The sequence below is a fragment of the Gigantopelta aegis genome, chromosome 12 (genome assembly GCF_016097555.1).
Source record: "Gigantopelta aegis isolate Gae_Host chromosome 12, Gae_host_genome, whole genome shotgun sequence".
NCBI lineage: Eukaryota > Metazoa > Mollusca > Gastropoda > Neomphalida > Peltospiridae > Gigantopelta > Gigantopelta aegis.
In genome coordinates, this window is record NC_054710.1 from 7,527,900 (window position 1) to 7,543,161 (window position 15,262).

Sequence of the window (15,262 nt, forward strand, 5' to 3'; positions counted from 1 at the left end):
GTTTATGAAGTGTCTGCTAGTCGGTCCGCGCTAACTAAATGGCTTTTTTCCAAATTCCGCCCACTTCAAACTTACCCCCCCCCCCCCCCCCCCCCCCCTGCTCCGGAGTCAGTCACTGGCGAAGTCAGAGGCTAATTCCGCAGTGGGCGTGCCTGAACCTACGTGGATAGGGGCACGTAAATATAGTTACCCATACCCATAAATTATTATTTACAGACGAAATGTTACCTGGACATTGAGGACTACGCAGTGTTGTTATTTTTAAATCACTGGCAGGATTCTGCAAGTAAGGTTTTGATTGGTGGACATGAGCTCCAACTGGCTGTCTTTAGATCCACATGTAATAGTGGAGCTAATTTTAATTAGATTGAGTGAACATGTCTGTGCGTGAAATCGTAATTGAAAACAGTTTGGCAAATGAAATATGGGTAATTTTTATTTTATTATCGGGGGACACAGTCGCGAAAATGTAAAATGAAAGCCTGATCGCGAATTATTTTAGCCGCGAAAATATTTGCGTATACGGTACTGTAAATGTGTGTGAAGAGATGAAAGGAAGGATTTTTGTTTTGTTCAACAACACCACTAGAGCACACTGATTTATTAATAATCATTTGACAATTTTGACATGTAGTCTCAGAGAGGAAACCCGCTACAATTTTCCATTAGTAACGAGGGATCTTTTATATGCACCATCCCAGACAGGACAACACATACCACATACTGAGTATACATGTGAGTCAGTGAGATCAAGGTTGACAGACATTGTCAACAAATTATCTATTAAGCTACGGAAATGACCGACACCCTGTTATTTTGTAACAAAACAATACATGAAATTATTTCTCCAAATTAAAGTAAAATTGCCAATTTTTAATTTTATTTGCAACTGGCAAATTTGTTCAGTTTCAGAGTAAGCAATTTCTCACTCCAGCCAGTACACCACGACTGGTATATCAAAGGTCGTGGTATGTGCTATCCTGCCTATGGGATGGTGCATATATAAAAGATCCCTTGCTGCTAATCGAAAAGACAGCAGCAGGTTTCCTCTCTCAATATCTGTGTGGTCCTTAACCATATAACCGTAAATAAAATGTGTTGAGTGCATCGTTAAATAAAACATTTCTTTCTTTCTTTAAAAAGCATGTTCATACACTTTCACATGCTGTTACAAGATGTGTACATAAAGACTATCTTCTAAATATTAGTAATATTTGCATGTACCTAAAATATTGAAAGACTGCATTGAAGAGCAGCAATAAATTAAAATAAATTAATATGTACACAAAGTTTTGATTTCTTGCCTCGTTTTAAATACACATATTTAAAACAATAACCAACCAATAATTGGTTTAAAAAAAAAACAAAAACCTGTAAACATAGACTGGGAAAAACCCCCAAACCTTGCAATGGTATTCTTTTACCTAGCAAAAATGCAAAACTAAACGGCAGTGTGTAAAATAATCCAGTAATATTCTGAATAACCACTAAAATGACTTAAATGTTCTTCACAGATGACCAATGGAATGACAGTTAAGATAACAATGGAATGACAGTTAAGAAACCAATGGAATGATAGTTAACAAAAGTTAACATGACTGTAATAAGATAAAATGGAATGCTCAACTGCATGAACCAGGGCTCGAAACTTGCCAAAAAATATGGTGGATGGTGGCCCACAAAATAATTAATGTTGGCAAATTATGGTAAGAGAACAACAAACCACGAGCAAGATTTTAATGTGGAATAAACAGTTGCAATATAAATATTAATAGTGGCTCATATGCTATAGATTTAAAGTAGATCGCTCAAATAATAGTATTATTTGGACTATTTTTTTTAATATTCAAGTCGCCCAAAGAGGACATTGGTCGCACTTGGTGACCTGACCACAGGCTGTTTCGAGCCCTGTGAACTATACAACAGCAGAAAATTGATGAGAATGGAGAATAGGAGGGGGGGGGGGGGGGGGGGGGGGGGAAAGTGAGTGTTTCTTTTGGGTATGCTATGACTGAGTAAATGTAAACTGCGAGATTCACCTTGTGGTAAGATGATGACCGAGATTCTAGTAACAAACACAACAGATAATTCATCGACAGATCACAGGTGGAGACAGTAATGTATAATACACACGTACATATAAATACAATCCGACAAGACAGCACACCACCATTTTAAATGCCATTACTACTTGGACTTGTAGATCCAGATCTCACGAAATGATACGCGGTCGTCCGTCTACGATCGATCCCCTCAGTGGGCCTATTGAGCTATTTCTTGTTCCATCCGTGGCACCACAACTGGTCTATCGAAGGATGTGGTATGTGCTATCTTGTCTGCGAGATGGATCAAGGGATTTCTGATATGCACCATCCCACAGATAATAATGGCACATACCACAGCCTTTGGTATAACAGTCATGCACTGGCTGGAATGCAAAACAGCCCAATGGACTCTCCGATGGGAATCGATCCAAGACCTACCGCGCATCAGGCGAGCGCTTTACCACTAGGCTACATCCCGACTCTGAAGTGACAAAGTGATACCATAGTGACATTTAGAACAGAATTTATTCTCACACTGTAACTACACTCAAATATTGGCAAAAATAACGGTGGTGTACAACAAAAATATTCATTTGCATAAAAATGGTAAAAAAAAAAAACACCTAAAGTTTGTGGTTTTATTAATAATAGTTACTTCACAAGTAAGGCAACAGAACAAGGCCTGGTTAACCAATTAACCCATTAGTTCCACAATATAATGGCTTTAATCAGGTAAACCTTTACACAGTATAGTAAGTATACTTTTCAACTTTCACTAGGTATATTAAAAAAAACAAAAAAACACCCATACTTCAAATATTTAAGCAACCGTGTTCAATTTATGACATACTTAATTTTATCATATAACTTACCCATGATATCCATGTCATAAACCAGTGTTCGAGATTGACGGTATCCCGATATCCCATAATTTAATTTTGGATACCAGACTTCAAGAACCCAGTATCCCAACGGGATGCCATATAATGTTGTTGGTTTTTAGTTTTCATAAAAAAAACATGCAAGTCGTCATTTTCTGGTAAGTTAAGTAAAAGTGTTTTCGAGCTCGTACCCAGTCTAATGCTATGCCATAACAATAAACCCCCCCCCCCCAACTTGTACCCAGTCTAATGCTACACCGGAGCAATAGCGGTGTAACAATAAACTGGGAATCACCAAGTCACTATTGTTTTTGTTGGATGTTTTCCTACTTCAAATTTTATTTGAGGTATCAATTCCACATCTGCAGAAAATTGATACAGGTAGGTTTATCATTAGTAATGTCCGAAATACTTAATTACTCAAAAATAAATGCAGCAAATCTTTTTGCTAATTCCGTTTGATTGCTAATATCACAAATTCCGTGATTTTGATTGTGACGTAGCAATAGACTGGGAACGAGGACATTGTCGTCTAAGTTTGTTATGATGTTATTTATGAATTTCATTCAAGTGGGATACTAAATTCTCAGGTGGGTTACCAGATTTTGAAATGTTAGTATCCAACTGGGATACTGCCCAAAATGTTTAATCCCGAACACTGTAAACCCATGTGATAATTTAAACTGGTTAATAATGGTACGCAGATTTGCAAGGTCTCTAGGTAAGGTGTAGTTTACAAGCCAAGCAGTCCTGTATACACGAGGTAAGGTTTTCAAAGATTTAATTAAAATGCACGACGACCTCAAACTTTACTATACCAGTAGTCGTGGGACACTAGTTGGGATGGAGGAAAAACCAGTCAGAGGCGGTTCAATCCTACAACGCAAGCACCTCCGGTAAGCATCTACTGACTAAGTTAGATCATCCCCACCCATTGGAGAAGTCCGTCTGAGGAAAGTAGGCAGCTGTGTCTACCGACCATAGTGAGGTGTACGTACAACTGTAAACATCAAAGATAGGCAGTGGTGTCAGCCAGAGTGGCCAAACATTACAGCACATAGATCTACTGTAGAACACTTCAGAGCAAGGACTCCATCACCGAGCTATATCACACCATGTTATACTGAGACAGCTCAATTAACCAGCATATCAAACAGGAGACTGTGATCTTCTTCATCATCATGCCATGTCCTGGATTTCTGTTATATACTGAGACAGCTCAACTGACCAGCATATCAAACAGGAGACGATGATCTTCTTCATCATCATGCCATGTCCTGGATTTCTGTTATATACTGAGACAGCTCAACTGACCAGCATATCAAACAGGAGACGATGATCTTCTTCATCATCATCATGCCATGTCCTGGATTTCTGTTATATACTGAGACAACTCAACTGACCAGCATATCAAACAGGAGACTGTGATCTTCTTCATCATCATGCCATGTCCTGGATTTCTGTTATATACTGAGACAGCTCAACTGACCAGCATATCAAACAGGAGACTGTGATCTTCTTCATCATCATGCCATGTCCTGGATTTCTGTTATATACTGAGACAGCTCAACTGACCAGCATATCAAACAGGAGACTGTGATCTTCTTCATCATCATGCCATGTCCTGGATTTCTGTTATATACTGAGACAGCTCAACTGACCAGCATATCAAACAGGAGACTGTGATCTTCTTCATCATCATGCCATGTCCTGGATTTCTGTTATATACTGAGACAGCTCAACTGACCAGCATATCAAACAGGAGACTGTGATCTTCTTTATCATCATGCCATGTCCTGGATTTCTGTTATATACTGAGACAGCTCAACTGACCAGCATATCAAACAGGAGATTGTGATCTTTATTTTCCTCATCCTCATCCTGTCATGTTCTGGGTTTCTGTCATACTGAAGCGGCTAAACTGACCAGCGTAGATCACAGACTTATCATGTAGTCCCATACAAAACAGGAGATTCTGATTTTTATCATTCCTCATCAACATACCGCAATGTCCTGAGTTTCTGAAATGCTGAGACAACTCAACTGACCAGCATAGTACTTCAAAGACGTGTCATGTATTTCCATACGAAACAGGCAATTTTCCTAATCCACATCATCACCATCCACATCATCACCATCCACATCATCACCATCCACATCATCATCTGTTACATGTGATGTCTCAACTAAAAAAGACTTCCATTTCTGTGCTAAACATCTGTGGCCTTTCGAAATAGACAAAATCAATAATGTTCACTTGAAGCTAAAACAACACTTATTAAAATGTTGCAGCGAGACGAATTAAAGTTGCTTATAAGCAAAGCTACAGCCATGATGTGTTTGTATTGGAAGCGTTTCCTCTTGACCAGTGCATCCACACAGAGGTTACAGTTCACATTATCATGTGCGGTCTTGTAATCTATTCCATATCTTCTCGTAACAACACTGCATGCAGTTGGCTATCACAATATCTGGAACATGAGAGTAATTAATCAAGGATGCTGAACAACGAAGCACAAACTAGCTGGACACCCAAAGGATTAACAGCATCATTCAGCCTTCTTGCAATAAATATAAAAAAAGACTATCTATGAAAACCTCCGTGACTGGTAAACCCTGACATCACGTTCCATTTCCTCCACTAATCCGCACTTCCAGATGAGACACAAGATCCTCCTATTTTTACTTTGCGAACAAACGGGTCACCAAGGCAACCGTCAACACGGCGTCCCGTGTATTTCCTCGATCCAGGCCACTATTTTACCCTCCCAGCCCGGAATGACATCATCGTCATAATGTAGCTCCTCCTTCACTGTTCCGTATTCCGGGTCGAGGGCCTTGAAGTGGTATTTGTAGGCCCCGGGTCTGTCGAACATGCTTTTTAAGTCTTTTAGAGTTATCTCCCCTAACCTGGAAAGAAAAATAAGAATTAAAAAATTATACATCTATTTATATAAAGACACACACCATGACTGCACTCTACAGTTAGTGATGATATTATTTATATAAAGACACACACCATGACTGCACTCTACAGTTAGTGATTATATTATTTTATTCTATACATTGGTTCCTTATTATGAATGCACCTTTGTCAAACCTGGATTTTGAGTATTTTATAGTTATCTACCCTAATCTGCAAAGATATGAACAGTGTTTACAGTAAACTATAAAAAGGAAAGAAGGAAAAGTTTTATTTAACGACGCTCTCAACACATTTTATTTACGATTATATGGTGTCAAACATACGGTTAAGGACCACACAGATATTGAGGGAGGAAATCCGCTGTTGCCACTTCATGGGCTACTCTTTTCGATTAGCAGCAAGGGATCTTTTGTATGCACCATCCCACAAACAGGGTAGTACATACCACAGCCTTTGATATACCAGTCGGGGTGCACTGGCTGGAATGAGAAATAGCCCCATGGGCCTACTGATGGGAATTGATCCCAGACTGACCGCGCATCTAGCAAACGCTTTACCACTGGGCTACATCCCCCCCCCCCCCCCCAGTAAACTACAACTGCTATCTGTAGTTATATTTGTCATATAGATTTTTCATTGGTTATGTTTATTGTTCCCTTGATCAGTAAAATATGTTACCTTCAGTGTACAACTCACATAAATTGGGGAGGTGTGTGAGAGTCATCTTGTGTGTATAATTCCTACAATTAGGATGAAGGCTTATTTTTTGAGAATAGTTTTCACCACTGGGGTGAACGCTTACCTATTGTGTATAGTTACCATGAATGGTGTGTACGGCTTACCTTTTTTGTATAGTTCCCACAACTGAGGTGAAGGCTTACCTGTAGTTCCCACAACTGTGGTGAAGGCTTACGTTTTGTGTATAATTCCTACTTGTAAATATTCCCCATGAAGGTGTGAAGGCCTACCTGTAGTTCCCACAACTGTGGTGAAGGTTTACTTTCTGTATAATTCCCACAATTAGGGTGAAGATTTACCTTTAGTTCCCACAACTGGGGTGAAGGCTTACATTCTGTGTATAATTCCCACAATTGGGGTGAAGGATTACCTCATGTACATAGTCCCCATAAAGGGTATGAGAGCCTACCTTACTTCCCACAACTGTGGTGAAGGCCCACGTTTTATGTATAATTCCCACAATTGCGGTAAAGGATTACCTGTGTATAGTTTGACAATTGAGGTGAAAATTTACCTTTTGTTCCCACAACTGGGGTGAAGGCTTACATTCTGTGTATAATTCCCACAATTGGGTTGAAGGATTACCTCGTGTATAGTCCCCATAAAGGGTGTGATGGCCTACCTTCAGTTCCCACAACTGTGGTGAAGGCCTATGTTTTGTGTATAATTCCCACAACTGGGGTGAAGGCTTACATTCTGTGTATAATTCCCACAATTGGGTTGAAGGATTACCTCGTGTATAGTCCCCATAAAGGGTGTGATGGCCTACCTTCAGTTCCCACAACTGTGGTGAAGGCCTATGTTTTGTGTATAATTCCCACAACTGTGGTGAAGGCCTACGTTTTGTGTATAATTCCCACAACTGGTGAAGGCCTACATTTTATGTATAATTCCCACAACTGTGGTGAAGGCCTACATTTTATGTATAATTCCCACAACTGTGGTGAGGGCCTACGTTTTTGTGTATAATTCCCACAACTATGGTGAAGGCCTACATTTTGTGTATAATTCCCACAATTGGGGTGATGGCCTACGTTCTGTGTATAATTCCCACAAATGTGGTGAAGGCCTAAGTTCTGTGTATAATTCCCACAACTGTGGTGAAGGCCTACATTTTGTGTATAATTCCCACAATTGGGGTGAAGGCCTACGTTCTGTGTATAATTCCCACAATTGGGGTGAAGGATTACCTCTTGTGTAAAAGGGCCTATGAATTGTGTGAGCATACCTTTAGTTCCCACAACTGATGAAGGCCAATGTTCTGTTTATAATTCCCACAATTGGGGTGAAGGATTACCTCTTGTGTATAGTGCCTATGAAGGGTATGATGGTCGACCTTTAGTTCCCACAACTGTGGTGAAGGCTTACTTTCTGTGTATAATTTCCACAATTGTGGTAAAGGATTCTTGTGTATAGTTCCACAATTAGTGTAAAAATTTACCTTTAGTTCCCACAACTGTGGTGAAGGCTTACCTTTTGTGTAAAATTACAATTGGGGTGAAGATTTACCTCTTGTGTATAAGTCCCACAACTGTGGTGAAGGCCCACATTTTGTGTATAATTCCCACAATTGGGGTGAAGGATTACCTCTTGTGTATAGTGCCCATGAACGGTGTGACGGCCTGCTCTGTGAAGTACAACACTTTAGTACATAGCTGACCGTTTGTTGGAGGATTGTTCAGTTCATTCAATGCAAATCCAAAACCTGCAATGAAGGAAAGAAATGTTTTATTTAACAACGCACTCAGCACATTTTATTTACGGTTGTATGGCGTCGGACATATGGTTAAGGACCACACAGATATTGAGAGAGGAAACCCACTGTCACCACTTCATGAGCTACTCTTTTTGATTAGCAGCAAGGGATCTTTTATATGCACCATCCCACAGACAGGGTAGTACATACCACGGCCTCTGATATACCAGTCGTGGTGCACTGGCTGGAACGAGAAATAGCTCAATGGGCCCACCGATGGGGATCGATCCCACACCAGCCGCACATCGAGCGAGTGCTTTACCACTGAGCTACATCTCGCCCTGCTCTCATCATACCAATTCACCAGGTGCGTTAGCGGAAAACTGTGCGAGGGGAAGGGGGGTGGGAGGGGAAGGGTTGGGTTGGAAAATATATTAAAAAAAGAAAATGTGCTCCCAGAAGGGCATGACAGATTTCAACCCTCAATCCCCCCCTTCATCTGTACATGCACCCCTCCGGTTTTTTTACATACCTGCTGGTGTTGATTGTGGTTTTCTAACAGTCGAGGAGCTTGAAGCTTCAAAATTAAGACGTTTCGGAGAACAGCTTCGAGGTTTCTGAAAGGAAAAATGTTTATTACACCAGTGGAAGAAAGGAAAGGAAGGAAATGTTTTATTTAACGACACACTCAACACATTTTATTTACAGTTATATGGCATCAGACATATGGTTAAGGACCACACAGATATTGAGAGAAGAAACCTGCTGTCGCCACTTTATGGGCTACTCTTTTCCATTAGTAGCAAGGGATCTTTTATATGCACCATCCTAGACAGGATAGCACATACCACAGCATTTGAACTACACCAGTGGAATTCAGCATCATAATTGTTTTCATAACAAGACAGAAATGTCAGAGACATGAACAACATTTTAATTTATTACACCAGTGGATTTCAGCATCACAACTACTTTCATAACAAGACAGAAATGTCACAATGTGACAGTACCTATGACTGGTAAAGTTAAAACAGTATCTGTGATTGGTTGATTTGAGTTAAAAACAGTACCTGTGATTGGATGACTAAAGTTAAAACAGTACCTGTGATTGGTTGACTGAGGTTACAACAGTACCTGTGATTGGCTGACTGAAGTTACAACAGTACCTGTGATTGGTTGACTGGCGTCTGTGCAGCGCTGGCACGTTTGCTCTGTAGGAGGAGGGCAATGCTGTGTTCGAGGTTGTCGACCACGTGATGCTGGGGGTCAGAGGTCAACATGTGCACGCGCAGGCTCTGTAGAGAGTCACGGATCATCTGAAGCTCGTCGGCACTCTGACGAAAGGAAAGGAAATGTTTTATTTAACGACACACTCATCACATTTTATTTACAGTTATATGGCGTCAGACATATGGTTAAGGACCACACAGATATAGAGGGAGGAAACCCCCTGTCGCCACTTCATGGGCTACTCTTTTCAATTAGCAGCAAGGGACCTTTTATATACACCATCCCATAGACACAATAACACATACCACAGTCTTTGATGTACCAGTCGTGGTACACTGGCTGGAGCGCACTCTGATGAATACAAACATATTTATACACTCTAAGATGGCTGGCTGGATGGAGGATGGATGGATGGAGGATGGATGGATGGATGGATGGATGGACGGATGAATAATGGATGGGCAGATGGATAATGGATGGATGATGGATGGATGGACGGCCAGATAGATAATGGATGGACTGATGAATAAATGGATGGATGGATGGATGGATGGAGGATGGACGGATGGATATATGGATGGATGGATAATTTTATTTGCGCTTCCCACAGGCAGGATAGCACAAACCATGGCCTTTGTTGAACCAGTTATGGATCACTGGTCGGTGCAAGTGGTTTACACCTACCCATTGAGCCTTGCGGAGCACTCACTCAGGTTTTGGAGTCGGTATCTGGATTAAAAATCCCATGCCTCGACAGGGATCCAAACCCAGTACCTACCAGCCTATAGACCGATGGCCTAACCACCACGCCACCGAGGCTTGTCGATATGGATGATAGATGGATGGATGATGTAGTGATTTCCCTAGAAATTAGGCAAGGCATGGTAGACCAAATACTTTTGGGGCATTTTCACCATTTTCGGGGCACTTGTTTTTCATTAAAAATACCAATTTTTAAAAATTAAAATAAACATTAATGGCAAAAGATATAAAAAGCATATTTTATTAATTAATAATACCTTTTTGGGTGTTTTATAAAGGCAATTTTAGAATTAATTATTGAAAAAAGCTTGTTTAATCTCAGGGCAGCATAGCACTGATTGAGGCAAGATGGTGCTAGACTATTGAGGCATGGTGAAAACACTAATGATGGATAGATGGATGGATGGATGGGAGGATGAGAGGATGGATGGATGGATGTGATGATGGATGGATGGATGGGATGATGGATGGATGGATGGATGGATGATGGTTGGCTGGCTGGCTGGCTGAATGGACTGATGGGCGTTGGCTGGCTGGCTGGCTAAATGGAGTGATGGATGGCTGAATGGACCGATAGGTGAATGAATGATGGATGACGGATGGCTTGCTGGCTGGCTGATGGATGGATGGAAGGAAGGATGGAGGGAGGGAGATATAAATGAAAAGACAGACAAATAAACAAACAAATGCATGGTTTCATGGACATACATGAATGGATGGATGAGTGGGTGGACGGACTGACGATGTATTGATGAATTGATGGCAACAAAAGCAAAATAATGGCTATATGATGTGAAACAATGTTAATCATATCAACACGGCTGGAACTTACACATTTGTTACCTACAGCTAGATACTTTGAAAGGCTTTTGCCGTAAGCAATTTTGAGCCTGCTTACAGCCATTTTAAATCAGTAACATTTGACACAACTAAACATTAAAAACCAAACATTATTCTTCAACGGACAGAAATAATTATTATCCAGTGGTAAAAAAACTGCCATCAGTTTGTTTTGTTTAACAACACCACTGGAGCACACTGATTTGATTAATCATCGACTATTGGATGTCAAACATTTGGTAATTTTGATATATAGTCTTAGAAAGGAAATCTGCTATATTTTTTCATTAGAAGCAAGGGATTTTTTATCTGCACCATCCCACAGACAGGATAGCACATACCACAGCCTTTGAAAAACCAGTCGTGGTGCACTGGCTGGAACGAGAAATAGCTCAATGGGCCCACCGATGGGGATTGATCTCAAACCAAATAGCCCAATGGGCCCACCGATGGGGATTGATCTCAAACCAAATAGCCCAATGGGCCCACCGATGGGGATCGATCCCAAACTGACCTCACATCAAACAAGCGCTTTACCACTGGTCTACGTCCCGTCCCGTCCCGTCCCGAGGCCATCATTGAAGTCCTTGATCTACAGAAAGAAATCAACTCACCTGGCTTTTGTTTGTAGAATGTTTGTTCTCGTCAGGCGGTGACTTAAAGATACGACCCGCCAGCTTGGCCATTTTCTTGTCCTGTGATTCGACTCGCAATGATAGAGAATCCTGAAGAAAAACAAATACAGTATACAATGTGACACAGTATATAGATATCTCACCTGCAGTACCCACAAAGTTAACAATATGCAAATCTACAGTGGCTTTGTTTGTTTGTTTGTTTGTTTGTTTGTTTTGTTTAAAAACACCACTAGTACAAACTATTGGATGTAAAACATTTGGTAAATTCTGACTCATAGTCATCAGAGGAAACCTGCTACATTTTTTCTAATGCAGCAAGGAATATTTTTAATGCACTTTCCCAGAGACAGGAAAGCACAACACGACCTTTGTCTAGTTATGGTGCACTGGTTGGAACGAGAAAAAAACCACAATCAGCTGAATGGGTCCACCGAGGTGGTTCGATCCTGCGATGTAAGCACATCAAGTGAGCACTCAAATGACTCATCTAAATCCCACACCACATCTACAGTGGCAGTTGTTTCTCTAAAAAACATCTTACCCCAGTTTTCCCCCACGACTAAAGTTTGTGATGGAGCTATCTAAAAGAACATCTTACCCCGGTTTCCCCCACGACTAAAGTTTGTTGTGTAGCTAGAACATCTTACCCCGGTTTCCCCCACGACTCTAAGTTTATTGTGAAGTTCGATGATTCTTGACTTCAGATTCTGGTTGGATTGATCTTTCTCCTGTAACTGCGTGCGCATGTCGTGATGCAGCTGGTCCAACTTCTCGTCACGTTTCGACAAATCTCGCTGCAATAACAAGTCATGGTCATCAAGAAATTTGAAAAATGTTTCATCCAGTACACCTCGACACAAAATAAAATGATGAAATATGAAAACAAATGTTTAAGTTCACATTATTAAATAAGCAGTTATGAAGGAAGGAAGTAAGGAACAAAGGAAAGAAGGGCCAGGGGAAGAATCAAGGAAGGAAGGAAGGATGGATGGATGGAAGGATGGATGGAAGGATGGAAGGAAGTAGGGATGTAAGGAAGTAGGGATGTAAGGAAGGAGGGATGGAAGGAAGGAGGGATGTATGGAAGGAGGGGTGTAAGGAAGGAGGGATGTAAGAAAGTAGGGATGTAAGGAGGGATGTAAGGAAGGAGGGATGTAAGGAAGTAGGGATGGATGGAAGGATGGAAGGAAGTAGGGATGTAAGGAAGTAGGGATGTAAGGAAGGAGGGATGGAAGGAAGGAGGGATGTATGGAAGGAGGGGTGTAAGGAAGGAGGGATGTAAGAAAGTAGGGATGTAAGGAGGGATGTAAGGAAGGAGGGATGTAAGGAAGTAGGGATGGAAGGAAGGAGGGATATAAGAAAGGAGGGATGTAAGGAAGTAGGGATGTAAGGAAGGAGGGATGTAAGGAAGGAGGGATGTAAGGAAGGAAAGGATGTAAGGAAGGAGGGATGTAAAGAAGTAGGGATGTAAGGAAGGAGGGATGTAAGGAAGGAGGGATGTAAAGAAGTAGGGATGTAAGGAAGGAGGGATGTAAGGAAGGAGGGATGTAAAGAAGTAGGGATGTAAGGAAGGAGGGATGTAAGGAAGGAGGGATGTAAAGAAGTAGGGATGGAAGGAAGGAAGGAGGGATGTATGAAAGGAGGGATGTAAGGAAGTAGGGATGGAAGGAGGGATGGAAGGAAGTAGGGATGTAAAGAAGTAGGGATGGAAGGAAGGAGAGATGTAAGAAAGGAGGGATGTAAGGAAGTAGGGAAGGAAGGAAGGATGTAAGAAAGTAGGGATGGAAGGAAGGAGAGATGTAAGGAAGGAGGGATGTAAAGAAGGAGGGATGTAAGGAAGGAGGGATGGAAGGAGGGATGTACGGAAGTAGGGATGGAAGGAAGGAGGGATGGAAGGATTCAAGGAAGAATGAAAGGGACATGTAAGAAGGAAGGAAGGAACTTTTTATTTAGCACACATGCAACATTTCAATTTACGGTTATATGGCATTGGACACATGGTTAACAACCACACAGATAATGAGAAAGGAAGCCCACTGCAGCCACTTCATGGGCTACGCATTGCTATAAAACAGCAATAGATATCTTACATGCACTTCCTAGCAGATAGGACAGCACATACCATGGTCTTGTGGGGCACCCATTGGAATGGGAAAATACTAAGTGCTACGATCCATCAACCCATCGCACCTTAAGCAAGCACTTTTGCGATTAAGCTATACATCATGCCCCCAAAACTGTTAAAAGTTAAAGTTTGTTTTGTTCAACGACAGCACGAGAACATTGTTTTAATAATCATCAGCTATTGTTGCTAAACATTCTGACACACAGTCATCACAGAAAACCTGATACCTTTTTCCATTTGCATCAAGCAGGGTTAATACACCTTGGAAACAAAAAGATTGCAGACTTTTTCCAAGACAAAAATTTATTTTCAAGACCCACGTTAAATCCATCTCCCCATATTTTCGGAAAATTTGACAAAATGGACGATCTTTTTGTCATTGCTCAAGTGCATACTTCAAATCTTCGGTAAATGTCATCAGATTCTGCCGGTGTCATGCAACTCACAAAAAAGGTATTTTCCCATACTTTATCCAGGTCTGGAAAATGGATTTTCAAAATTCCATACTTTTCAAGGCTTTCCAGATCCCTGATCAAGGGATCTTTTATTTTTGTTTTCTATAGACTGGACAGCACATACCAGTCATGAGGCACTGATTGGGATGGGAAAAAACAAGCAAAGAAAGTGTCCACTGAGGTGGTTCGATCCTTTGACCACAAGCACTTCAGGTGAAAACTACTGACAGAGCAAGATCATCGGCTATTGGATGTCAAACATTCGGTAATTTTGACATATTTTAGAGAGGAAAACCGCTACATTTTTCCATTAGTAGCAAGGGATCTTTTATATGCACCATCCCACAGACAGGATAGCACATACCACAGCCTTTGATATACTAGTCATGGTGCACTGGCTGGAATGAGAAGTAGCTCAATGGACCCACCGATGGGGATCGATCCCAGACCGACTGCACATCAGGTGGATGCTTTACCACTGGTCTACGTCCCACCCTTGATCAGAAACAAGGACATACTAAAAAAGACATCCTAAGACAAAGTGAAGAATTAAAACTGTTTTCTTACCCTGAGGTCTGCAATCAGTTTATCTTTTTCCTTAAACTGTTGTACGAGAGCTGCCTGAAACAACAACAAAAACAATGATGGAAAATAGGAAATGTTTTTATTTAACGACACACATTTTATTTACGGTTATATGGCGTTGGACATATGGTTAAGGACCACACAGATATTGAGAGAGGAAACCCACTGTCGCCACTGATCTCTTTAATACAAAGTGGCATAATTTCGTTATTTATGATCGCATCATAGTAAAATTTCACATGAGTACGTGACAATGTTCTTGTTTTCGTCACCAAACAGCCTCGCACGAGGTCGCTGAAATCAGTACATTGTGTGGCCAGTAGCAGCAGCGATCACTGCGC

At 41.1% G+C, this 15,262-nt stretch overlaps 1 protein-coding gene across 2 annotated transcripts in view; it reads right to left on the bottom strand.

Annotated features, from left to right (window-relative positions):
- Positions 1 to 1,359: 1,359 nt before the first annotated feature.
- The window catches only part of LOC121386424 (dixin-like), a 51,782-nt gene continuing 37,879 nt past the window's right edge, over positions 1,360 to 15,262 (bottom strand). For both annotated transcript variants that reach the window (XM_041517313.1, XM_041517312.1), the window contains 7 exons: positions 14,904 to 14,957; positions 12,404 to 12,550; positions 11,733 to 11,843; positions 9,453 to 9,620; positions 8,819 to 8,903; positions 8,178 to 8,295; positions 1,360 to 5,836 (listed from right to left, as the gene is read on the bottom strand). In XM_041517313.1, coding sequence (XP_041373247.1) covers positions 5,644 to 5,836; positions 8,178 to 8,295; positions 8,819 to 8,903; positions 9,453 to 9,620; positions 11,733 to 11,843; positions 12,404 to 12,550; positions 14,904 to 14,957 — 876 coding nt within the window. In that variant the 3' untranslated portion in view covers positions 1,360 to 5,643. The remainder of the gene's footprint in view (positions 5,837 to 8,177; positions 8,296 to 8,818; positions 8,904 to 9,452; positions 9,621 to 11,732; positions 11,844 to 12,403; positions 12,551 to 14,903; positions 14,958 to 15,262) is intronic.